General features: G+C 45.0%; 1 protein-coding gene across 9 annotated transcripts in view; it reads left to right on the forward strand.

The window, feature by feature from the left end:
* The window catches only part of TNRC6C (trinucleotide repeat containing adaptor 6C), an 854,353-nt gene that overhangs the window by 193,581 nt on the left and 635,606 nt on the right, over positions 1–25,166 (forward strand). For all 9 annotated transcript variants that reach the window (XM_085616884.1, XM_085616886.1, XM_085616885.1 and 6 more), the window contains exons 2-3: positions 10,463–10,562; positions 12,152–12,173. In XM_085616884.1, coding sequence (XP_085473010.1) covers positions 10,500–10,562; positions 12,152–12,173 — 85 coding nt within the window. In that variant the 5' untranslated portion in view covers positions 10,463–10,499. The remainder of the gene's footprint in view (positions 1–10,462; positions 10,563–12,151; positions 12,174–25,166) is intronic.

A 25,166-nucleotide genomic window follows, 5' to 3' on the forward strand; every position in this document is an offset into this window, starting at 1 on the left:
GCGCATGGGCCTTGTTTGGTGCCGTGAATTTGGGTCAGGACTGAGAGAGCACATCCTGAGCGCTCATGGGTGTAGAGGCAGAAGGGTTTAGAGTAATCAGGTAGGCCCAATACTGGTGCAGAGCAAAGAGCGTGGCGTAAGTCTTGAAAGGCTTAGTCGTGTTCATGTGTCCAAGGAAGAGGTGTGGGTGTGTCTTTTTTGTAAGCAAAGCAAGGAGTGGCTTAACTATGAGGGAAAAATTCGGTATCCATTGGCGACAAAAGGAAGTGAGACCAATTAGTGCACAAACATCTCTTTGGGTGGTGGGAGAGGAAAGGTGTAGTATTGTTTGGATGCGGTCAGGTGTGAGAGTACGTCTCTCCTTAGACAGCAGATGGCGGAGGTAGGTCACCTGCTGTCTACAATACTGTAGCTTATTCTTGGATACCTTATGGCCCTGTGATGCCAAAAAGCGCAATGTAGTAAGAGAGGCAGAGCGAGCCAGGGCCGGAGTGTCTGCAGCCAACAGAATGTCATCGACATATTGGATGAGAACAGCGCCGGGTGGTAACTGTATTTGGTTGAGCTGTTTAAGGGCCTGGCTGTAGATGCTAGGGCTTTTGGTATACCCTTGAGGAGCCCGACAGAATCTGTACGATCTGTTTTTTATGGTGAAACCAAAAAGATAGCGTGACTCAGGATATATTGGTATGGAGAAAAAGGCATTTTTGAGATCTATTACTGTGAAGGTAGTAGCAGTTGAGGGGGATCATTGTCAATATAGTTATGTAAGAGACCACAGGATATTGTGGGACCACTATTTTGTTAATTGCGCGGAGGTCAATGACAAAACGGTATATTTTCTCAGAAGTGGATGTACGTTTCAAAACTGGAAGGATGGGGCTATTGCAAATGTTAGACTGAACTTCCTCAACTACCCCAGCTGCAATCATATCCTGTACTATAGTCATGAGAGCCTTTTTGTTGTCTGCAGAAATGTTATACTGAGGGAGGCGAGGAAGAGGTGCATTCTGTTTTACTGTTATGTGGACAGGATCCATCACGATCTCACCCACGGCGGTGTCCATGATGGCCCACAGGGTGTCCGGTAACTGGGACAAATCCTGCTGTTCGGAATCAGTGAGACAATAAAGGCGGGATTCATAACCAAAGGGGCAATCATTATCAAACAGTATGACTCGGACATTCTGAGGAGAACAGTGAATGGTGGCTCTGAAATGCTTTAAGATATCAATGCCCATCAAATTGTCTGGGCAGTTTGGGGGGAGCAGAAAAGAGGCCAACACTGCGTTCCCCTGTATGTCCAGGGGCACCTCAGTAGAAAGGGGGTTGGTGGAGGGCGTGCCGTCAAATCCTACAGATGTGACCGATAAGCCAGACAGGGGCGCCCTAGGAATCAGCTTATGTGAGAGGGCACTTCTAGAGGCCCCTGTGTCGACCAAGAATTTGCCCCGAGTTCCACCCACGGAAGCTGTGACATAGGGCCCCGATTGATCAATTGGAAGTTCCACTGGTTCCTTTCCCTGTCCCGGGCTCTCTCATGCAAATTCATTGTCGGGGAAGTGGTCACCAGAAAAATCGTGTGCAAAAGCCTGTCTATTGTTATCGAAGACATTGGGGCGTTGTCCGTTGGGGGGTGGGACTCTTCCTCTACTCAGTCCCCTTCCCCAACCCATTGTATTTCGCTGTAAAAGAGGACAATCTGCGCGCCAGTGGCCTGTTTCCTTACAATATGCGCATTGGTCCTGGGAAAGTTGACGTGGGGGTGGGTGTGTTCCAGCAGTTGCGGGCATATAATTATACTGTGGACCTCTACCGTTTCCTCCCCCGCTGATGCTTATTTGGGAAAGCATTACTTTTTCTTTAAGTTCTTTTCTTTTCTTATCTTTTTCCTCCTCTTTCTTATTCTGCAGATGTTCATAATATTGGGCCATAGTCAAGATCTGTGTGGGTGTTGCAGCAGGTCACGTGCTTTCGCTACTCTGTAACTTTGTGGAGATGGGTGGCGACAATCCTTTAACAAAAGTCTGAACTAGTAAGTGTCTACCTGTCTCAGTCATCGAGTCCTTTCCACTATAGTCAATAAACACCTGGCTGAGGCGGGAGAAGTAGTCCGATGTAGTTTCCTCAGATTTTTGTTTACAAGCAGTGATGGCTGTCCAATCTACTTTCCTAGCTGGAATTGTGGCCTTCAATTTATTTTACTATGTTACCTGGCAGCTCTAAAATAGCTTCTGCAGGCCTTTCACCGGGTTTTCTGTCCTATCCATAGTCTTAAAATCCTCCCACTTATGTTTGAACAAGGCCTCATCGTCAACTTTCCTTATGGGTCTCCAAATATCTGGGGGCAGAATTAACCCAAAGAACTGATCTATGTCAGTCAGTGTCATCGTATAAGTGGTAATAACCGTGTCCAGCCCTTCGTAGAATCCCGTAGGATTCTTCCGGGGGTCAGGCAAGTCCTTTTTGAAAGCGAAGATGTCAGCTCGAAGCCACGGAGTGTACACCCAATTATATAACGTCCTACTTTTGGCATCTGGACTATCCAGTCCCTCAGCAGTACCTGCCCCTCGAGCGGGGACAAAGACTGGAGCTGCTTCCCTTATTGGTGCCATACGACCTCCAGTCGCACCCTCCATTACTAGTGGCTTTTCCTCTTCCTCCTGGTCTCTCCTTAGACCCTCCATCATTTGTAGCGTGAGTGCTAACAAACTGTTGCCATCCTCAGCACTTCCTCCCCCCTCAACTTACGATACAATCCTCTAACATGGTCTGCTGGTGTCACTTCGTGGCGTTTCTCATAAAGAGAATACTTCATAAGCAAATTGTTGTAGGAAGTACCCCTTTTGAGGTGGTGCATAGGCCTCATAGATAGCACGGACTTGGCTAGAGGTGAAAAGATCCTCCAGGCAAGTGCGAACTAGACCATCCAAGGCCTGTTTCTGTCCGGATATAATGCGGGGTTGTGGGATCGAGCAGAAGATGTGGTCTCGGGGTCAGATTGAGCGGGAAGGGCAGTGGGATCGGGAGGCAGGGGTTGTGCATTTTCAGAGGGTACATTTCCATTGGCCGGCCGTGGGATAGGATGGGGAGGGACATGGTACGGTGGTGGCAATGGATGGAGGAGAAGCTCCTCTTCATGGGGGTCTGCTTGCGCTAGTGGTGTATGACGCACAGGATATGGACCAGACACATTCAACCTGTGTTCTCTGTCTGTGCACGCAAGATTGGATGCAACTTTTTCCTGCTGTAATTCTATTAATGTCTGTTTATCGCTCTTTCGAGCCTCTTTCTGTAGCTTCACCTGAGCCCTTCTCTCTCTCTCTCTCTCAGCTCCCTCCTTTTTCCATTGGCCCAGGGCGTCAAACATAGCTTGTCACGACCTTCGTCTAAAGAGCTGTATTTCTACAGCCTCAATTTTGTGAGACTCAAAAGAACCATATATGGGCCACTGAGTCTCTTTATCCTTGGACGTGTATTTATGCCATAATGAATTGTACATTATGGGAGAAATACCGTATTTTATGTACATATCCTTACTTGAGGTACGTTCCGGGGGAGACGGCTGACTATCTGCCAACACCCTCGGATCGAGATATACAACAACCAAGCCATCGTGCAAATTTACTAAAGGCGGGCATGTTTTTCTATGTTAAAAAACGTCTCTACAAATTTCTAGTTCGGACAAAAAGACCACATTACCCGCCCAGTATCACTCTTTGCAAAGAGTGACTTCTTACCGAAGAAAACCAGCTAACCAAACAATTAACAAAAAGGTGTCGCAAACCAGCGACCCTACCAGAATCCTTTGTCTCTTTACTGCAAAGATCGTCCAAGTCTATCGGGGGCCCGAGTCAGGACCGGAGCCACTTGCGGGGGTCTTTCTGGATGTAGTGAAGGTCGGGTGGTGGCTACGAGGACGAGGGTCTTTTTCGCGTAGGCATGCCCCACCACCGTCCGTTCAACTTCCTCGTCGGAACCCCTCGACCGGGCAGCCGCGTCGCTGATCGGGCCTCACGTTTGGGTGCCAATTGTGGATTTGGGGGTCTTTTGGGGGACCACCCAAAGGTGCAGGGTCCACCCTTCGTCCACGGGTCCGGGATACAAACTGAGACCAACACTGGAGCGCCGAGAGAAAGGATATTTATTACAATCTCATGAGATGGAGAGAGAGCATCGGCAACAGAAACCCGCAGCTTGTCTGAGGAGGCAATCTCCTGAGTGCTTTGCATCTGCACCTTATATACCCTTCATCCCCACCCTGTGCGTGCTAGGTGAACAATAACAAACACCAATAATTTACAGAAAAGCAATGGTCAGTTATGATACAATCAGCAGGTGGTGGCTGTTTGGCACATGCAGGGCATAGGTGAAAAAGGCATGATTATATGTCAAACAAAGGTTAATCTGATAAGTCCACAGATGGTAGCGGTGAGGCCCCTGCAGGGTGTAGGCGAAAAGCATTTTTATACGACAAGTAAAGTTCGACCAGATAAGTCGGCAGATGGTAGTTGTTGGACCCCTGCAGGGCACAGGCGAGAGGAATGATTACACAGCAAGCAGAGGTAAGTCTGATAGGCCTGCAGATGGTAGCAGTTGGACGCCTGCAGGGCATAGTGTGCAGGGTGAGGACGATAAACATCTGGGAAACTCCCTGTCCGACTGGTTGAGCATGGGCTGGTCAGTTTGTGGCAGGTCAAAGCACGAACAGGGTGTGAGCGTCCGTGCAGGAATGTGGGAGGTCAAAAGTGGAGCTCCAGAGTGATCGTGAAAGAGAGAGAAGGTCAGTCATGAAGGGTATAGCACAAAATGGCGGAGTGAATGGCAAGATAACAGACCTACTTTTCCACATGCCCACTTCCATTGGTCACCCTGATCTATTACAGCAGTTAGGTGTGCTTTTATTTTACCACACACTTTTTGTTGTAGAAAAGCAAAGACTACTATGGACATAATGTTAGTCTTGCGTGTTTTGTAGCTAGTGCAGTCTGTATGATGCCCGTGGCTCCTTGTTCTCCACCATATGAAATGTTTTCGTTTTATCTCAATTTCTTGTGAGATCACAGCTGTGATCATGATTCTTTCGGGCCAGTTATGATTATTTCTGTTTATTGTACTATTCTGTTTACCAATGTACCTTTTGTGTCGAAAGTATACATAAAAATAAGTTGAACAGTCAGACTAACGTAATTTATTATTCAGCCTTTTTTAGCCAAATATTTGGTTTACTTGTGACCCTTTAGCAGGTTTTCGAATTGCCGCCTTAGCGGTGCATCTCGAATGATGTTTTTCTGACGTTGGGCTGCTAGAACTAGATGCTAAAGCACATGAGCATCTCTTGGGAGATGAGTGAGTTAGAGGTCTGAAGGAGGTATTAGTCTTGGGACCCAAGGAAGAAGGTGGGAAAGTCGCAACTCTTTGCACTGGGTCATAGACTAACGATTCCTGTGCTATGGTCCAGAAAGATCCACAGTGCTGCCAGATTAGGGTGAGTGTTCCTCTGCACTGTATGGTGCTTGAGAGAACCAAGAGAGGGCGCCTACAAACTTTGATTCCATGATGACTGTGTATATTGCCACAGTGAAATATTTATGTATTTGTTACGTACTAAAACTAAAATCTCTAAACGTGTGATACAATACCAATTCGTTTAGTGGACATTGGGTGAGCCCATTGCTTTTCTTTGTTTGACTTTTTTGTCTGACTCCTTTGCTTGTTTCTTATTCAGTGGGATTCCTTCTTCGTCTTGTTAGTCTCTCGCCTGAAACATAGCTACTTTAACATCCTTTTTGAATTTGACTTCCATCAATCCGTGGCTTCTCACGAAAAAACTACATTTTCCTTTTTAGTTCTCGGCTCGAAGGCTGCGCTTGCGCAGTCTCGCTCCGAGATTTAATGTTTTGGAGAAGAGGGGCTTGAACCCGCCCCTCTTCTCTCCTCTTCTCCATTAGCTGGCCTCTTAAATGCTGGCCAGCCATTGGAGAAGGTTTGTCTCTCCGAACAGGCCCCGTTCTTTTCGGATTCGGGGTCGTGTTTTTTGCTACTTTTCTCATTTTCTCCTCCAGCCAATGGCAAGAGGAGAGAAAAAGAAAAAGACGCCCCCGAATCCGAAAACGCCACTGCGTTTCTCCGAGGCATTTCTGCTTCACCTCGGAGAAAGGCAGTGGTGTGCTTGTTCAGTTTGTGGGCATGTTATGAATGAAAGGCCTTGAATGCTAGTCAGAATTACTCTCGACACATCTGTGACCGATTTATCTGGTGCAGTAAGCCGAAGCGTTTTGATATTGGTAGAAACGAAAGGGTTTTCTATGTCGGTTTTTAGTTTGCTGCCCCATCTGTCCAGACACTCTGTAAAATCCTGAGGCAGGAAATGTGAGCGGGGGAGTCTCCGTCTGAGGGGAGAGGCCACCGCCTTCTTCTGGGGGCTTTGTTTCGCTCGCATAACTTCTTTGCGTCCTTAAGACTTTGTGAGTGACAGTCTGACTTTCAAGTTCAGCGTGCGTGATGTTAATCTCCTCACTTTTCTTTCTAACTACATATACCAAGTGGATTAATTTCCTGGCTTGTTGTGGGCGCATATCAGACGTGTGTTATATGTCTAAATGCAATAACAGACAGCTTCTAGAGGCACCGAACACCTGTGGGTGGCGCGCTATGGGAAGGACAATTTTACTTTGTATGTATAAACCACACCAGTAATTACACAAGGCGCGTTTCTAGGAAAGGATTCCTAGTTACAAGTCTGAAGGCACGCCCCTTTTAGCCCCCTAGATCACCCCCTCCACACACACACTTTTTAATCCCTTCCAAAGTTCTGCAAGGCATACCTGAAAAGGCAGTAACACTTTTGACACTGAAACACTAACAAATTCATGCGTAGTCGCTCACACACACACACATATAAAAACACACATTCATATATACACGCACGAACACGACGACGCGACGCTTAAAAATTGAAACATAGTCGTGCTAGTGCAAGGGGGGCACCCCAAAGGGCCTTTGTTATGGGAGCACTTGGAAAGGAGTGGGTTTCCTGCTGGGCTGGAGCCTGCTCAGGCCGCGGAGGGGGCAGTGGGGTGGGAGGGGGGGGGGGGCATCGAGGGCGTTGGGCGGGGAGGTGGTGGTTATCACCACTAGGAGCTCTTAAGACATTTCCACGGCATGTCTGTGTGACGAGTTTCACACAATGATTGAAAATCCGCCGAGGAGCACACATAGCGAACTTTGCACTAAATTCTTCCCAACTTGTAAATTGTAGAAATTAGCATAATTTACGTGAAATGTGAAAACACATATAAAAATTCCCTTCAACCTAGGACGCCAGGTCAAAACAAAAGTTGAATCAAAGCGTGGAACAGTCACGGGGGGCTTCTGAGCGCTGTACATAGCAGATACATACATTTATTTTAGACAAAGACGGTATGCACACGTCCCACTGCACACGATCCTTGCTTTCAAACACTTTCATGTGCCCACCTGCTATTTTCCAGCACTTAGAAACGGCAAAATAAGAAAGCAAGATATCCTGCCCATATGCTCCATCACCTCTGTACTTATTCTGTGCAGAAAATAACGACAAGGAAAGGGTCAGGGAGCAGGTCTCAGTCATGGCAGCTAGTTCAGCTGTGAAGCGCCTCGAGCCTGCAGCCCAATGTGCTGTAACAAATAAGCTAAGATGTGCTCAAGTCCCAAAAGCACTCTTTAAGCGATCCCTAGATTGTCAACACAAATTTAATACCTGGTAATACATACTGGATGTATACAAATCTTAATTAAGAAAAAACTTTCCATCTGTCATAATTTTTCGAGGCCTTGGAAGAGAAAGTTACTCTCATGGCTGGCTTTAGAGCATGTGACTGGTGCCACCTCACAGGGCGCCGAACTCCGAGGGTGCTGCATTTAGAAATACCTTAAGGGATTAAAAGCACCACCTGCAGAGTTCCCTGTGTGACCAGCAACATTTTGGTGGTTATAAAATGCAAAGATAACCCTGGTGATTAATGTACCTTCTGGAGAGATCAGAGGTTTGTTTAGTGTGGTTTTGAATGATCATAAAGCAGAGGGTTAATGTCCCTGCTGTAAAGCACCTGCACGTCACAGGACTGTAATTTTTGCAGCTTAGTGGGTTAATGGGTTTTGTCACAGAGAGCCTTTTGTTACTACGGTTCATAAGTTACAATCCTAATACAGCATCCTGCGCTATGAGCTGCACGTAAACAGCAAGGCATAGGTTTAGAAACTTCTGTTTTTTTCCCAGTCTTTCATTGCTAAAAGGCATTAGTCTGGGAAGAAATAAATTGGGTTAACCTTCAAGGTTTGTCCACCACAATCCATACTGAAGTTCACCTCCACTCTTGCTAGCAGGTCTATTAAGCAGCACAGCCAGGAACAACAGTGACTCTATCACTCAGGTCACAGGACCCTTGAAAAGGGCCAGCTCTAGGGCAGTGCAACCAGTGTGACCGGGCGCTGACTTTGGGTGGAGACATTATGTTTACAAGTAAATTAAGGTTTTAAAATCGCTTGCTACCTCCTTCCTGGCCTCCAGCAATTTTCGGCAACAATAAAAATGTCATGATGACTGGGGTTTAATGTTCTTCCTACAGAGAGATCGGAGTTTTGTCTAGTGGAAGTTTTGACTCCAGCAAAGGTAGCACATAGGGTTAATGTGCCTGCAGCAAAAAACATGTACCATGCAGATCACAAACTGCACATAATGTAAATAGGTTAGTGGGCTTCTGCTTGTGTGTGTGTAGGTGGCTCTGTGGGTGGCTCTATTTCTGTGTGGGTTGCTCTATTTGAATGGCTCTGTGGGTGGCTCTGTGTGTGTGGGTGGCTTTGTGTGTGTGGCTCTGTGTGTGCCTGCAAATGCAATAAATCTCACATTTGAGAGTGATTAAGCTATTCACATTATAAATAACAATGCAGTTTCTTTAAATGTTTTAAAAACAAAAACACAAACAAAAAGGTCATGAGCAATGCCAATAGCTCTAACTTTAACAATGCCGAGACCGTTGCATTGTAAATGCTTGTTCTTTCAGCACCCTATTGGAGCAACTGAGTTCTTGGTTAGTTGTCCCCTTGCTCTCCCTCCCCCACTTAAAACTCCCACCCCCAGCTTATCTGTTGCTTCGCTGATTCTCCTCAGTCAGCTTTTATTTTTTGTTGTTGTTTGTTAGCATTTACTTTGTCCTCTACCAGCTACACGATGGCATGTCCTGTGTGTGTGTTTATTTTTTTTAAACATTTTATTTGGGGAATGGTCCAGCAGCTGCAATTTGCTACCAGTCCACTCCCCACTCAGGTCTTATAAAAAACAAAAAAGCGCTGTGCAGCATTGTATATATCATTTTTAAATGTACTGCTCCTAGATAGGCACTCGCATCTTAGTTGGAATGGTAAAATAAAAGAAAAACGAAGGGATCACGATGTCATAATGCATGAGTGAGCATGAATCACCATGCGTGGCCAGTGTCATGGTATGCGCATACGTGATGATGCATGCACACACATATGTCGTCATGTTTTTCTTTCTTTTCGCCGAAGTTGAAGAGCACTGGCAAACAGCTTTACCTTTTTATTTTGCCAATGCCGGTCTATGGCATAGGTGCCATTTGACCCGGTTCAGACTCCCGTGCTTTGAAGCCAAAATTGCTTTCTTTCGCTGTCACCGGCCTAAAATTGCCTCTTTTTTTTATACATCAATGGAAAAAATACATAATCCTAATTTTATCAAAATCTTCCACTTTCCTGCTCTAAAATGTTGGCATGTATGCTGTGGCTCTAATTTTTCAGATGATTGACCATTTCTCAAGGCAATGGTGTAAGGTTTCAATGCAAAATTAGCTAAGGCTTGAAAAATGCTGATCCTTTACCCTAAAGAAAGTAAAAAAAAATACGTTATCCACATCATGAATCGCACAAGTGCCGTCGACGTCTAACGTAAAAGCCCTTCAATTTAAAAGCAATATCTATGGCTTAAGGGCAGAGCAAAGCACAGCCATTGGAAACGGGAGATTGCAGTTCTGCCGTGGCTTCTCGCCTAGAGATATAATAATATTGGTTTCTATTTTTCAAATGTAAAACGTGCTATTGACCAGCAGTTATAGCAGAACGGACTAAATTTGAAGTAAATTAAAACGTGTAAATAGCGAAACATTCACATGATATATAAATCTGTTAAATTGGCGTCTGTCAATTTCTTTGGGCGCCTGTATCCAATATTTAGAATATTCACTTTTTAATTAGCATACATCCAGAACTAAGATTTGTACCACAAGCTAACGTTGTGGTGAGGTGATGCCCTCTATTGTACCATGCTGCCAAATTTAACCTTTTTTGTTAGGATAACGTGATGAAATTACAGACGTGTGTTCAAGTCACTCTTTCTAATTCTTAATTTAGTGTGCTTTCAACAGTTTTGCCTTGATTCAAAAGCTTGTCTCTTCTTGCTTCACAGGGAGAAAGAACAAGAAACACAAGAAGAGGAACGTTTGATGGAAGAAAAGAAAAAGAAAAAGCAGGAAGAAAAGAAAAAGAAAGAAGGTGCTCAAAAAAAGGTGAGAAACTTGTTCATTGACCCGTCCATTTGCAGATCGTTTTAGCGTAGCAGTCGGATTCACTGGGCAGCTTTGACTGTTCTTATCTGCATTACATGTGGTAATTTAAAGCAGATCCTCCTAATCATAACCGGTCGAGACTGATAACTTCTCCACATCATCCATTAATAGCTGCTTGTGTTAGATGGCCTACATCAGATAAAATGCTTGTGTGAGATAATTTAGTTGGTCCTCCTTTTCTTCCCTGCTAATGCTTAACCTCCATCACAGAAGGGTATTAAGAATCAAATCCCTAAAAAAACACACCGCCACTTTCTACACACTGAATTTAAATGCTTAACATAAGGAATTTTTGTCCCAGACCCTCTAATCTTTGCATATAATTTTTAGACTTTAGTGTTCTGTGTTACTCAAAGCAATTAATCTAGTGTTTGAATATTAAATTGCTAATAAGGTATGATCCCGGATAGGGAACAGTTGTACGAGAGCAGAGTACTAAAATATTTGTGTGCATGGGGGCCCAATTCTACCTGAGAATCTGACACTGAACCAAATGCCACGCATGAAACTTATGGACTGCGGCCTAGTATCCACATCGGAAGGCCAGATTGTGGGTATCGTCATGATCCACATCAACACGACTACTCAATGAAGAAGTGAAAGTAGTAATCATTTGCCATTAATACGATTAATGTTGGTTACTCTATACTTGTCCTGGTTAAGCCTATCAATGCGAAGCTCGAACACTGAGGCACGATAGGAGGAAATTGCAAAATAAATTGAATTGATTATTGCACAATAATATTGGGACTAGGCTTGCCTTCAGACAATTGAAACACACAGGAAGACATCTGTTGTGCCACTTGATCAAGAGAAGGCACTACACTAAGCTGTAATTTGTATTTAATTGTGAGTGGAGCACTGTACAGCGTCAAAAACGAGCATAAGGTTAATGAGTAAAAGGAGAGGTAGCAGGGATATGGCTGTTAATATATATTGGGATGTAGTGCTCTTTAAATGGGTGAGTCCTACTCTTTCCTAGCAGCATTGGGGAAGTCCTAAAGGATACAGGGATTGTATTCCAGATCCTGGGTGCGTAGATGATGAAGCACTGCTGCCTTATTTTTTCATTTTTACACTTCTGAGTTTGATAGTGTTTTTGCTGTGGGAGTGCTGAGAACCATCAGATGGTGAGCTATTCTGCAAGGTAAGTAGGGGTGCTGGTCATGGTGGCTGTGTAAGTGATGCTGACGGTTTGGAAGATGGTGCTGGTCAGCAAGGTTTGCTGATGGATTTCCATCAGGATGAGGGGTAAGATGATCATGTCTCTTCAGGCCCTGGATGACGCATGTTGCGGTTTGGAGGATCAGTTAAGAGGTGCCAGTGTGGAGAATGGAAGGCCTTGGAGCACGAGTTACCATCATCTATATTTAGTTAGTCCTATTAAATGTCTGATTAACAACATTGGAAGGCATTTAAAAATGTATGCCAAATATTTGCTTAATATGCGCTTTCTATTTCAGCCCTAAAATTAGTTCTGCTTTACAGTGAAAACGTTTGTTGTAATATTGTTGTATTTTTTTTTTCAGGCTGCCGATCAAAAAACCAAAGGTTAGTGAGACCCATAAGATCTTTCTCTTGTATACTTTCATTCATCGCTAATAGGTCTTTTTGAATGTCCTCGTTGTTTAATTGTCAGATATTTCAAAGATGGTGCCGCCTTCTAAAAATGTGTAATTGCCAAGATTTCTTGTGGCTATCGTATGCAAACGTCAAATATCATTTTTGATGTGTATCAAAGAAACTATAATGTTGATGTTGGTGTAGTCATCTTTTATTTTTGAATAATAGCAACCAATTGTTGTTCATATCTTTTCACTGCATCTTTCCTGACCCCACACCCTTCAACCAAAACTCTGAAGCACATTAACACCAACTCTGATATGGTTACGGATTGCACATAATTAATTTGGATGGACTAGGCATATGCGAGCGGGTTGCATTAAATTTGCTTAGCTTTTGGCCAGACCATAAGCCTTGCTAGTTATTGACATTGTTCATGGGTATGTGACCGCTGTACACACTTTTGGAACCTACTGGTGTTCAATCTGCAGTGTAAAATGTCTTAACAGTTTCCAAAAGGTATTCAGTTATCGATTATTCAAGGTTTCCATGTGAGAACATAGTTTTTCAAAACAACTGACAAACATTACTTTTCAACTTCTAAAATGTAATGTTTTTTTAAACTATATTATTTTGACTAAAACATCTTTTCATACATTTCAACCTTTCCTTGTCTTTTTTACATGTTTTCTTGTTATTAATAAGAACATATTTACATCTATTTCTCTGCACATATATGTATAGATACACACACACACACATATGTATAAAGGTATCTAGATGCATACTTTTATTCTTGTTTTTGCTGGCTAGCCAAATTCCCCCGGGGTTTATATATGTGGGTCTACATGCACATGTTTTTTGTAATATATTTTTGTTATGTATACTTGGGGGGACAACAGTCTCCCATCCCATCTTCATTTATATATAGGACTTTGTTGTATTGTGTGTGTGTGTGTGTATATATATATATATATATATTATATATCACAGTGACTGTCACCACTGTGTAGTTATAGTTAGGACCTAGTTACCATAGGAAATACATTTTTTGTTTAGCTAATAACTTTGCCACCCTTTGATGAAATGCATGAAACTTTCCAAACGAGTTAATCCACCTCTGTTCTTTATGTATGCCTTTATCAGGTATGCATGTGGGTGTGAGTATGCACGTTTGTTTTTAATTAATTTTTCTGGTATTTATACAAAAAGTTAATCTACATCAGCTCTTTCCTGGAAAGTTTTTAGGTGATCTGTTAAGGGGGAGGGGGTCAAGAAAAAAGGGGGGCCCTAAAATGCAATGTCTCCATGCAGTTTCACCTGGGAATTGTGAACTGCGATACAGCCCAAATGTCTGAACAGAATTACATCAAATTTGGCAGAAAGGTAGATCTTTACTCTGAAAGCTTGCTTTTTGTGAATTGATACAATTCTGCTCAGTTGTTTTTGAGAAATTAACGTTCACATTTTATATTTATCTGGGCTGAAATGTAAGCCCTTCTGATTGACTTGGGGGGGTTATTATATTATTTACTGCTCCCGACCAGGAGCACCCCATAATTCCCTTTGTGGGTTAATTTACATATTCCTGCTTTTTGATGCATGTTAGCAAAGTATTGTGTGGGCTTCAGGGAGAACGACAGCCCTCCAGAGATAATTTATTAACTGTGACCCTAAAATCTCCAACAATGGATATTTAATATATATACATGGTGTCCTCAAGCTGAGAATCCCCGGTACATTAAAATATCAATATACTGTGTAAAAATATATAACATAGGGTATATAATGTAAAATTGCGTTCGACCTGAAGTGAAATGGTATGTTTAGTAACACCTCCACCTTATTTATAAGAACCCAAACTTAAGCTGATGAGGTGGAAGCTTAAGCACTCCTATTCCCCCCCCCCCCACAAGGCCACCATATCTCAGATTTCTGAGGTAGAAAGAGCTCTGCTCTAAACTTTTAGTGAACCTGGATATGGCAGAGTTTTGCGCAAAATACATTCCAAATTTCGCGAATAAGTGTTACAATATCCGTCAACTACTTAAGAAGAATGTTCATTTTGAGTGGTCTTCAGAATGTGAAAAGGACTTTAATACTATAAAAACTGCCATTGCAAGCGCAACAAGCTTAAGTAGTTTTGACCCTGATCACTACGGATGCAAGCAACAAGGGTTTGGGGGCTGTGTTGTCCCAGGTGAATGAGAAAGATAAGGAGCTAATTATTACTTATGCCTTCAGGTCCTTGTCTCCTTGTGAAGAGAAATATCCCATCATAGAAAAGGAGGTGTTGGCATGTGCTTGGGGTTGGGACCATTTGAAATCTTTTATATGGGGGAAAGTTTGTACCTTGAGATGCGACCACAAACCGTTGGTCAAAATTTTGTCTGTGGAAAGTTCTACCAATGTTTCCTCTAGACTTTCCAGAATTTCTATGCGTATGCAAAATATTACCTACAAGATAGTGTATACCCCTGGAAAGGACAATGTGGTGGCTGACTTTCTTTCAAGAATGCCTGCAATGTTAGAGGAATGTGAGGATGATAAGTGGAACAACTTTCAGGTGGCACTAATTCATGATCATGGTTGTTCTGCTATTAATAAGAAGGAGTGGGAGTTGGAATTCCAAAAAGACAAGATTCTGGAAAAGGTATTTCCTTATGTAATGAATGGTTGGCCTCGCAAAGATACCTTTATTGATGCTGTTCGACTTTTGTGGGAGGTTAAATCGGAGCTCACTTTTAATGATGGTTTTTTGTTAAGGGGAGAGAAAATCATTCCTCCGCAAAGTTTACGTTCTACTATTGTAGAATTATGCCATGAAGGGCATTCTGGTATCACCAGAACTAAATCTGTTTTGAAACGTTTATTCTGGTGGCCTGGTCTGGACTTCGAGGCTGAAAGAATGGTAAGGGAGTGCAGTGCATGTTGCAACGCTAATAAATCCTTGAGAACCTTTACACCTCCCATGCATGACAGTATTATGTCTAAGGAACCTTAGGATAAGGTGGCTATTGATATCAAGGGACCAGTGCGATATTAGTGTGATTATTATCTGAAATACATAATTGTACTTATGGATTTGTTTTCACGTTGGCCTGTTAAGATAGTGGACAAAGCTGATACTGCTGCTGTTTTAGAATTTTTGGATGAAGTATTCACCTCTGAGGGTATTACTGCATCCATGATAAGTGATACCGGTGTTCAGTTTTTGTCTAATAAAGCTAGAACTTATTTTTAGAGGTTGGGCATTAAGCATAGAACCACGTCCTTGCACAATCCTAGTGGAAATGGAATGGTTTAATCGAGTTTTGAAGGGAATAATTCAGTTGGCTATGAGTGGTTCTGAGGATTGGGTCACACAAGTTGGCAAAATGATTTGGGCGTATCGTGTAACTTGTACTGAGGCCTCTGGGTTACCTCCTTTTGTGATAATGCGTGGTCGTAAACCTAGATCTAAATTTAATCCTGGTTGGATGTGTTTGTCTGGTGTGGAACATTGGTCCAATGAAGATGTATGGAGCAGAATGGAACGCATACTTGACAGAAGCAAGGAATATTTTGATTCCAAACATGGTACGAAACCCACTCCAATTGAAGTAGGAGATTGGGTTCGTGTTAAGAAACCTGGACTTAGGTTAGTAAAGGTTATTTTTTTTATTTTTTTATGCGGAGTAGGTGGTTGTAGTTTTGTAAAATGCTGTCAGACTTAGGAACGGTGAAGTTTGGAATCTTAAGAGTGGCCAAGGGAAGACCTGGTGGTGTGAGAGAAACTAACAATTTCAAGGGTAATTCTGATTGGATGGAGGATGATTTTGCTTTTGAATCAAGTTGCACCCCCGGAGGTAGTTCTACTCCTCTTGGTGCTTCAGCTAACAGTGCCAACGTTGAATCATCTGTTCTTGAGGGGGAGTAAGGGGTGGTTCATCCTCCTATGTCTTCTATGGAGGACGATTCAGGATCTGATCTTCGTGATTCCCTGAGCCTAAAACAATGGTTGTCTAGGGAAAGGAAAGCTCCTGTATGGTTAAAGGACTATGTTGTGAAGAATCTGTAATGTTTATATCTTATTATTGCAGTTGCTTTGTTTTTCTGTTAACTGTATATTTGTTTATTATTTTCTTTTTCTTTTATTTCTTATTGTATTCCACTTGTTTTCTTTTTGTTTTAATAAGGAGGGGGAAGTGTTGCGTTGCTTCGTTACCATGAATGCTTGGTGTAAGCATTCCTGGAATGTTTGTGTTTAACTTGGCATTTGCTTCTGGGGCAGTTAGAAGTTGGACACTTGAGAGCTGGTCTTGTCCTTCTGCGCTCCTCAACTCAATAAAGACTGGACCCAGTGTACTTACTTTTAACAAGTGGGACCACTGGTGCTTCCAAGTTGTTTATCGTACATATAAAATCTGCCATTCACGACCAGTGGAAGTGCACTTACCTATTTACTGTGAGTTTGATGTATTTGCATGCTGACGGGCACCAGCATCTCTTGCCAGCGATTAAATAGAGATTGTCTCATTTATAAAATAAATGTAAAGGTTTTATGTAATTATTGAATTCTTATAGATTCTGCAAGCTAACCAGCTTTCAAAACGAGTGACACGATTCCCTTCGCTCTACAGGACACATAGCCTTGTCAAAATACTGACCTATGAACTAATAAGTTACCTAATGCTATTATTAGTCTTCTTTATTAAAGCGTCTTTTAATGTTCGAGGCATGTGGGCTGCTGAATTCATATCTGTGCATAGATCGCCGCCTAGTGTTGGGTCCGGATGTTTGCACGTTGTTGTCCTGGAAGAGTCTTCGAAGTATCCTGGGATAGGTGACTCCTCCCCTGGACTACAGTGCACATGGGCATCCTCTCCATCCTCAGATTGTTTTTTTCCGCCATTGGGTTCGGATGTGCTTATCTTGACTCAAGTTAGGAAAAACTTTTTACAGGCCAAAAGGCCTTTAGTTCGCGTCGGTACTGTTCCCGATCGGTATCTATAGTTATTTGTTAGTTTGCTAACTTCCAGAAACCAACTTTTTCGCATCATACCCGACCATCGACCCGACATAGACGATGGAATCGAGGACGCCCTTCAAGCGGTGCCCTGTATGCAATGCGAAATATCCCCATGTCGACGTCCACCCGGTGTGCAACAAATGCCTTTCACCGGATCACGACGAGTCCACATGTATGGCCTGTGCCCGATTCCGATCCAAGAAGACTCTCCGGAATCGTCGAGCAGCGAGGCTCGAAGCGCAGCAAGCGGCACCGGCCCCGACTGACATCTTCAACGCCGAGGACGAAGATGTGCAAGATGTGGAGAACCTACCCTCCAGCCCCGCTTCCGAACACGACTCCGGATCGGAAGACGTCGAAGAACAACTCTTTCACAGAGACGAAGCCGACACCGAGGTAGGAGACTACAATGAGGCCTTAGGGGCTGAAGAGAGTAGCTCCGGTGACGAGCAAGGCCTACCCGAACAGACTTTGGATATCCCAGTGCGTCAGTCTGTGGCTCAGGTCGAGGGATCGCCTTCGGGCCTTACCCAAGACCTATCCCGCATCCATTCGGCCCCCCCCTCTGGCCCGGCCTCGGACATTCAGCGGCAGCCTATACTACCCAAAACGGCTGGTTTCCCTTCATCGAAACCGAAACCGAAAGCCGTCTCGGTTCAGCAGAAACCGAAACTGAAAGTCACACTGGTTGGATCGAAGCCCACCACACCTTCGACGCCAGCCAAACCCGTCGGCACCGACCGCACCAAACGGGACTTCGGTGCTGAGCTTGCAGCAGCCGACGTCGGCGCCGACGCACGGAAAAAGACCATCGGTACCGCCAAGCCGCCTCGGCTCCCGGCACCGAAACAATCGGCTCTGACCACAAAGGTCAAAATGGCTGCTGGATCTCACACCACTTCGAAAACAGCACCAAAGGCACAATCATCGACGCCGTCGACAGCTACTACCTCTCCTCGACTCGATGACCCCGTGGCACCGAAGAAGTCCACGCCTGCCTCAACGGAACCGGTCGGCGCCAAAGAACGGTCGGCGTTCCAGGTGCGGCAAGTTTCAGCATCCTTGCAACGCATCAAAGATAAGGCGGCCCTCCAGGACACATCAAGCTCCGAGCCGAAAAAGGCTCAAAAAGCTTCTCCGGCACCGGCCAACATCACTTTTGGCCTGCCACCATCCACGGCGCCAAAACTGTTCGAAATCAGAACACGTGTCACCCACACCAGGATCACACCTGCAGAACACTCTCCTACGGAGACGTCGCCATCACACATCATCGATGCCGCAACAGGCAGAATGATGCTTCACAAGAGGAAGATAACTTCTGAGCCAGCTTTGGACTCCTACCGGATCCCACTAAAGAAAAAGCTGCCAGTGGATTCGGAACCACTTCTTTACGAGCCTCTCCATGGCTCTTACCAAGATCCACAGTCCTTCTCTCCGACACACTCCGACACAGACGTTTTGGAGGACTACATGGGAGACCACGTCCCCTACCCCGGAGAAATGGACCCTGAAGGCCAACAGGACCCTGACCAAGCTTGGGATGACCCTGTGGACCCAAACGCACCTATGGATACGCAGGACACGCAGCTATATGGTGCAAAAACATCTCCCACAGAGTACACTGCCGCATTCAACGCCCTCATTGAACGTGCTGCGGCCAATCATGGTGTTCAACTCCACTCTGACACCATCGAGGACGATTTTCTCATGGACACTTTTGCATCCTCAGAAAAACAACATGTTAAAACTCTACCCATGTTGAAAGGTGTCCTCAAACCAGCAAAGGACATTTTCAAAGAACCCACCAGGGCCAGAGTAATAAACCCCAGAATCGACAAAAAATATAGGTCAGCGCCTGGGGATCCTACCTATATTAGAGGACAGTTGCCTCTGGATTCCATAGTAGTCGCGAATGCTCGTAAACGGGCGCACTCGCAGACGACTGGGGATGCCCCTCCCCCAGGCAAAGAGTCCAAGGTGTTAGAGACCTCCGGCAAACGGGTTGCAGCCCAAGCAGCTAACATATGGCGTATTGCCAATACTCAAGCGCTCCTGGCTCGCTACGACCGAGCGCATTATGACACACTAGAAACATTACTACAACATCTCCCTGACCAATACAAAGAGGGAGCAGAGATCCTCATCAGAGAGGGACAACTCCTCACAAACGCATCCATCAAGTGTGCACTGGATGCCGCAGATACAGCTGCCAGAGCCATAAACACTAGCGTCATGTTACGACGACACGCCTGGTTACGAATCTCCGGATTCAAACCTGAGGTGCAAAATAACATCCTCAACCAGCCGGTCAACCCAGACTAATTATTCGGGCCAGAGGTTGACACCACACTAGAAAAAATAAAAAAGGACACTGACACTACAAAGTCCATGGGGGCTCTCCAAACGCAGACCTTTCGGAGTGGCTCCTTTTGTCGCCCCGGTAATAGAGGAGCAGGTAGAGGACAGGGGTCACAGCAAACCTACAACAAGGGCAACACCCAAAGTACCTATGATAAAAACACCAGGGGTGGATATCGTGGTTCAAGCACAAAGGGCAGAGGACGCGGATACGGCAATACCAGATCCTCTCCCAAGAACAAACAGTGACGCCCTCTCCCTTCCTCCCGACCACACAACACCTGTCGGGGGAAGGTTGCAAAAGTTCCTGGCCACGTGGAACTCCATCACCACGGACAGGTGGGTCAAAGATATTATCAAACACGGTTACTGCCTAGAATTAACCTCTACTCCACCCACAATACCCCCAAAACACCGTCCTATGTCCTCAGAGCACTTAGCGCTATTACAGCAGGAAGTGCTAAGCATGATGCTAAAAGGCGCAATAGAGGTCGTACCCGTCCACGAGCAAGGTACCGGGGTGTACTCCCTGTACTTTTTTAATACCAAAAAAGGACGGGTCACTCAGACCTATACTAGACCTGAGACCCCTCAACCGCTATATTCTTTCGGAGCATTTCCACATGCTCACCCTGCAACAAGTCCTCCCACTGCTCAAACAGGGAGACTTCCTGACCACACTAGACCTCAAAGATGCGTATTTCCACATACCCATTCACCCATCACACAGGAAATATCTCAGGTTCACTATTCAAGGGCAGCACTACCAATTCAAGGTTCTTCCCTTCAGCGTCACAACAGCACCCAGAGTTTTCACAAAGTGCCTAGCTACTGTGGCGGCACATCTACGGAGGCAGCACATACACGTCTACCCTTACCTGGACGACTGGCTTGTTCAAGCAAAGTCAGCCCAGCAATGTGCCAGCCACATGTCCCGCACCATTCACCTCCTTCACAGTCTGGGGTTCTCACTAAATTACCCAAAATCACATCTGCAACCCGCACACGTACAACAGTACCTAGGTGCGACCATAGACACTCTGGCGGCCACAGCTCAGCCAAATTTAGTGAGAATCAACAGCATGCAAATGCTGATTTCCAAGTTCAAACCACAACACTCCCTTCCCGCGCGAGTGTTCATGCAGTTGATAGGCATGATGGATTTTCATAGTCCCACACGCGAGACTACATATGCGCCCGCTTCAGGAGTGCTTAGCACGTCAGTGGAATCAGGCTCAAGGACAGTTGAAAGACCTAGTGTTGGTGAGCGGTCGGGCATACAACTCTCTGCATTGGTGGAATCCACAAAACCTTTGCAAGGGCCGACCGTTCCAAGAGCCTGTTCCACAAATAATACTGACAGCGGACGCGTCTCTCCAGGGATGGGGAGCTCATGTACTCAACTACACAGTGCAGGGACTATGGACAACACAACAAAAGAAGATGCACATCAACCTACTAGAACTGATGGCAATCTTCCTGGCTATGAAAGCATTCAAAGTACACTTGTGCAACAAAGTCTTGTTGATCCGGACGGACAACATGACCGCCATGTACTACATACAGAAGCAGGGAGGAACACACTCTCCACAGTTGTCTCATCTGGCTCAGAGCATGTGGAAGTGGGCCATTCAGAGGAACATGTTCCTCATGGCGGAACACCTCCCCGGCAAGGACAACCAGATGGCGGATCTGCTCAGCAGACACAGCCACCAGATGCACGAGTGGGAGTTACACCCATCAGTACTCCAACTGTACTTCCAGCAATGGGGTCATCCAGAGATAGACCTATTTGCCACAAGCGAAAATGCAAAATGCCAAAGCTTTGCCGCCAGGTTCCCACATCCACAGTCGCAGGGCAATGCGATATGGATGAACTGGTCCGGCAGATTTGCGTACGCTTTTCCCCCAGCACAGTTGATACCGCTGGTGGCTCGCAAACTCAGACAACACTCACTGACACTTGTCCTGGTTGCTCCAACGTGGGCACGCCAGCCATGGTACACCACTTTTCTCGAACTTTCCGTGGTGCCGCATCAAAGGCTGCGGATCAAACCCGCGCATTTGACGCAGAACCATGGAGAGATTCAGCACCCAGATCCGCAATAGCTGAACCTGGCAATCTGGCTCCTGAAGTCCTAGAGTTTGGCTACCTAAACCTGCCACCTGACTGTATGGACATCATTAAGGAAGCTAGAAGACCCACTACCAGAGCTTGCTATGCAGCCAAATGGAAAAGATTCGTCATCTATTGCAATAATGACATTAACCCGCTAGACGCATCCATCCAAAACATAATTTGTTACCTCTTACACCTATACCGATGCAATCTGGCGTACACCTCGATACGTGTCCATTTGACCGCAATATCAGCCTATCTCCAGAACAGGCAGCACCTCTCTTTATTCAGAGTGCCTGCCATCAAAGCATTCTTGGAAGGACTCAAACGAGTAATTCCTCCAAGCCACCCACCGGCTCCGATGTGGAACCTCAACTTGGTCCTCACACGCCTGATGGGTCCACCCTTTGAACCTCTACACTCATGCAAGATTCAATTCCTTACCTGGAAAGTAGCTTTCCTAGTAGCGATCACTTCTTTACGAAGAGTTGGTGAACTCCAGGCACTAACCGTTCAAGAGCCATTTATACAGGTTCACGCCAACAGGGTCGTACTACGTACCAACCCCAAATTCATGCCCAAGGTGATATCGCAGTTCCACATGAATCAAACTATTGAACTGCCTGTTTTCTTTCAAAACCCACAAACTGTCGCAGAAAGAGCACTCCATACACTAGATGTGAAGAGAGCCCTCATGTACTGTATCGACAGGACTAAGATCTTTAGGAAGACTAAACAAATTTTCGTTGCCTTTGCCCCACACCACAAAGGTAACGCTATCTCCAAAGCAGGTATAGCCAGATGGATCGTTAAATGTATTCAAATTTGCTATCAAAAGGCTAAACGCACATTAACGATTCCCCCACGAGCCCACTCAACACGCAAGTTAGGGGCCTCCATGGCTTTCCTGGGAAACATCCCTTTGCATGATATATGTAGAGCAGCCACTTGGTCCACTACACACACATTTACCAAACACTATTGTGTAGATGTGCAATCAAAACAGCAGGCAGCTGTAGGACAGGCTGTTCTCAAAACTCTTTTTCAGACCGCTGGCGCTGGTAGCCGCCGCTAATAGGAGGTACTGCTATGTATTCTATGCACAGATATGAATTCAGCAGCCCACATGCCTCGAACTGAATATGCTACTTACCAGTATGCATCTGTTCTTGGCATGTAGGGCTGCTGACATTCATATCGCCCTCCCTCCTCCCCGGCGCCTGTAGCAGCTGCAGCTCTCACACTTACTGTAAGCATGGTCATCACTTTCTTTATCTACTCCATCACTGCCACAATGGCGAAAAACAATCTGAGGATGGAGAGGATGCCCATGCGCACTGTAGTCCAGGGGAGGAGTCACCTATCCCAGGATACTTCGAAGACTCTTCCAGGACAACAACGTGCAAACATCCGGACCCAACACTAGGCGGCGATCTATGCACAGATATGAATGTCAGCAGCCCTACATGCCAAGAACAGATGCATACTGGTAAGTAGCATATTCATTATGTCCGCATCTCTGTAATGGGTTCCGATTTACTGGGAGTGGCATTTAATGAATGTAATTCATTTGGAGAGCTAACTGTATTACACATTAACACACACTAACACAGAAAATGACCCCCGAAGAGTAATTTTTTATTGGTGACATGCAATAATTTAATTCAGCTTTGAATTGGGTGGGTGCATTGAAAGTTGCATGCTGAATGTTTCCATGGCGACAAGTCTGATGAAGTGAGAGCTGTCCATAGAAACAAGCAGTGGAGGCTCCTCTCAGTGGAGTGTTGAATGCTTCAGAAATAGGGTGTACGCGTAGGCGCTGCTGCAGGTCACGTTTACAGGCAAAATACTATTTCCATCAGACTCCTGGAACAGTGCCGGGGCATCCGTCCGGGTGTCTGAAGAGACATTACTCTTTTTTTGAGAGTGCATGTTTCTTCAGCCTCTGCCGGCCACGTCTGTTGTCAGCCTGTGGCCACGGTCCGTCAGTGACCCAGACGATGTTCACTTTTATGTATGATCTGTGAGCGGTACATAGGCAGGTGCCTTGCTTGTCATTGTGTTAAGGTAACAGTAACGGCTCTCTTTTGATGGTGCTAAATTAAATTTTATCAGTGATAATAAAAGCATGTTTTTATGTTTTATATCACATAGCCTGTGAGCTCTGTGTTCTGTTTGGTGTTACTATTACCCGGTTAAATAGTTCTTAGTTTACCGACTGTGTTGACCTTGTCGGAATTCGAACTCGTGGCCTGCAGATGATACTAGCTGTTGGTGCAAGCGTAAACTCATGGGACAAATGGAGATATGCAGGTGCCTCAATTTGGCAAAAAGGCTTTAGAAGGACACACTCCAGAACCAAGCTAATAACACCCTTACATTACCTCCTAAAATGAATACATCTTTGCCACCAAGAAGCATTAATTGATTCCAGCATGTAAAGCCATATACTGGTCAGCCTTTTGCTGATAAACCAGTTGCACAAACTTACATTTCTTTTAGGTAGAAGACACCCTGACAACAAGGCATGTTTGTTGTTTCACAGTCTGTCGCTACCTTCGGTTCACATAACAGGAGGTACATTTACTCACCTTCTCCCTTCCCCTCCATTCGGAGGCACCTGAAGGTCGGAGTTCTTTCTGGAATGTTTTTTTTATTAGCAAGAATAATTGAAAAATCTAAAAGATTGGGAATGTCAGATGCCACTCTTAGCCACTGAGGTCATCCAAAAGCCATTTACAGGTAGCGGAGTATTTTTTCCCCCAATTGCTACTCTGGCCTTATTCTTTCTGCCTAATCAGTCCTCTGGCAAGGTGCTCCTAAAAACCATGGTCCCCCATTGGGAACTGTGCAGAGTGGAATTCCAGTGTGAAATGTTTTCGGACATTTATGTATCCGACCACTAGCATAACCCCTGCTCAACCCCAAGACAAGGTACGGGGGAGCTTTACATGCTTCATTCTGCCAGGCTTCATTCTCCACTCATTCCTTCACCTTTCACACATGTTCGTTCCACCTTCCCCTTACAACAGACCACTGCACACTTACCTCCTGCTCTGAGCAAGGTGGTAAATGTGTGTGTTAATCCCCATTGAAAAAGGAATGCCATGTGGAGGACAGCCTGGTAAATCTAGGTCTGTACATTAATTCCCCATTACTTAGAGTTTAACGTATAATGGCACCATACCAGTTGGTTGTTTCAGCACAGTACTGGTAATTACTGGTGCACAGTTTGCACCCAGCCAGTACCTTGCAACTTGTAATCACTGCTATGATGGGCTTCTTAACGTGCCTGGGGATAGCTCAACAGGGCTGAAAGTCCCAGTTATCCCATTCCAAAACATAAACAAATACTCGGGGTATTTCACTACACTGTAACTTCAACAAAAGGCAGAGAAAACAATTTTCCATCAGAATGTAATAGAAAGAGGCGGTGATAATTTATTGTTCTGCCATTTGTTTCGCACTTTCCTAACCCTTGAGAGACCCA

This window comes from Triturus cristatus, chromosome 7 (genome assembly GCF_964204655.1).
Source record: "Triturus cristatus chromosome 7, aTriCri1.1, whole genome shotgun sequence".
Classification (NCBI taxonomy): Eukaryota; Metazoa; Chordata; class Amphibia; order Caudata; family Salamandridae; genus Triturus; species Triturus cristatus.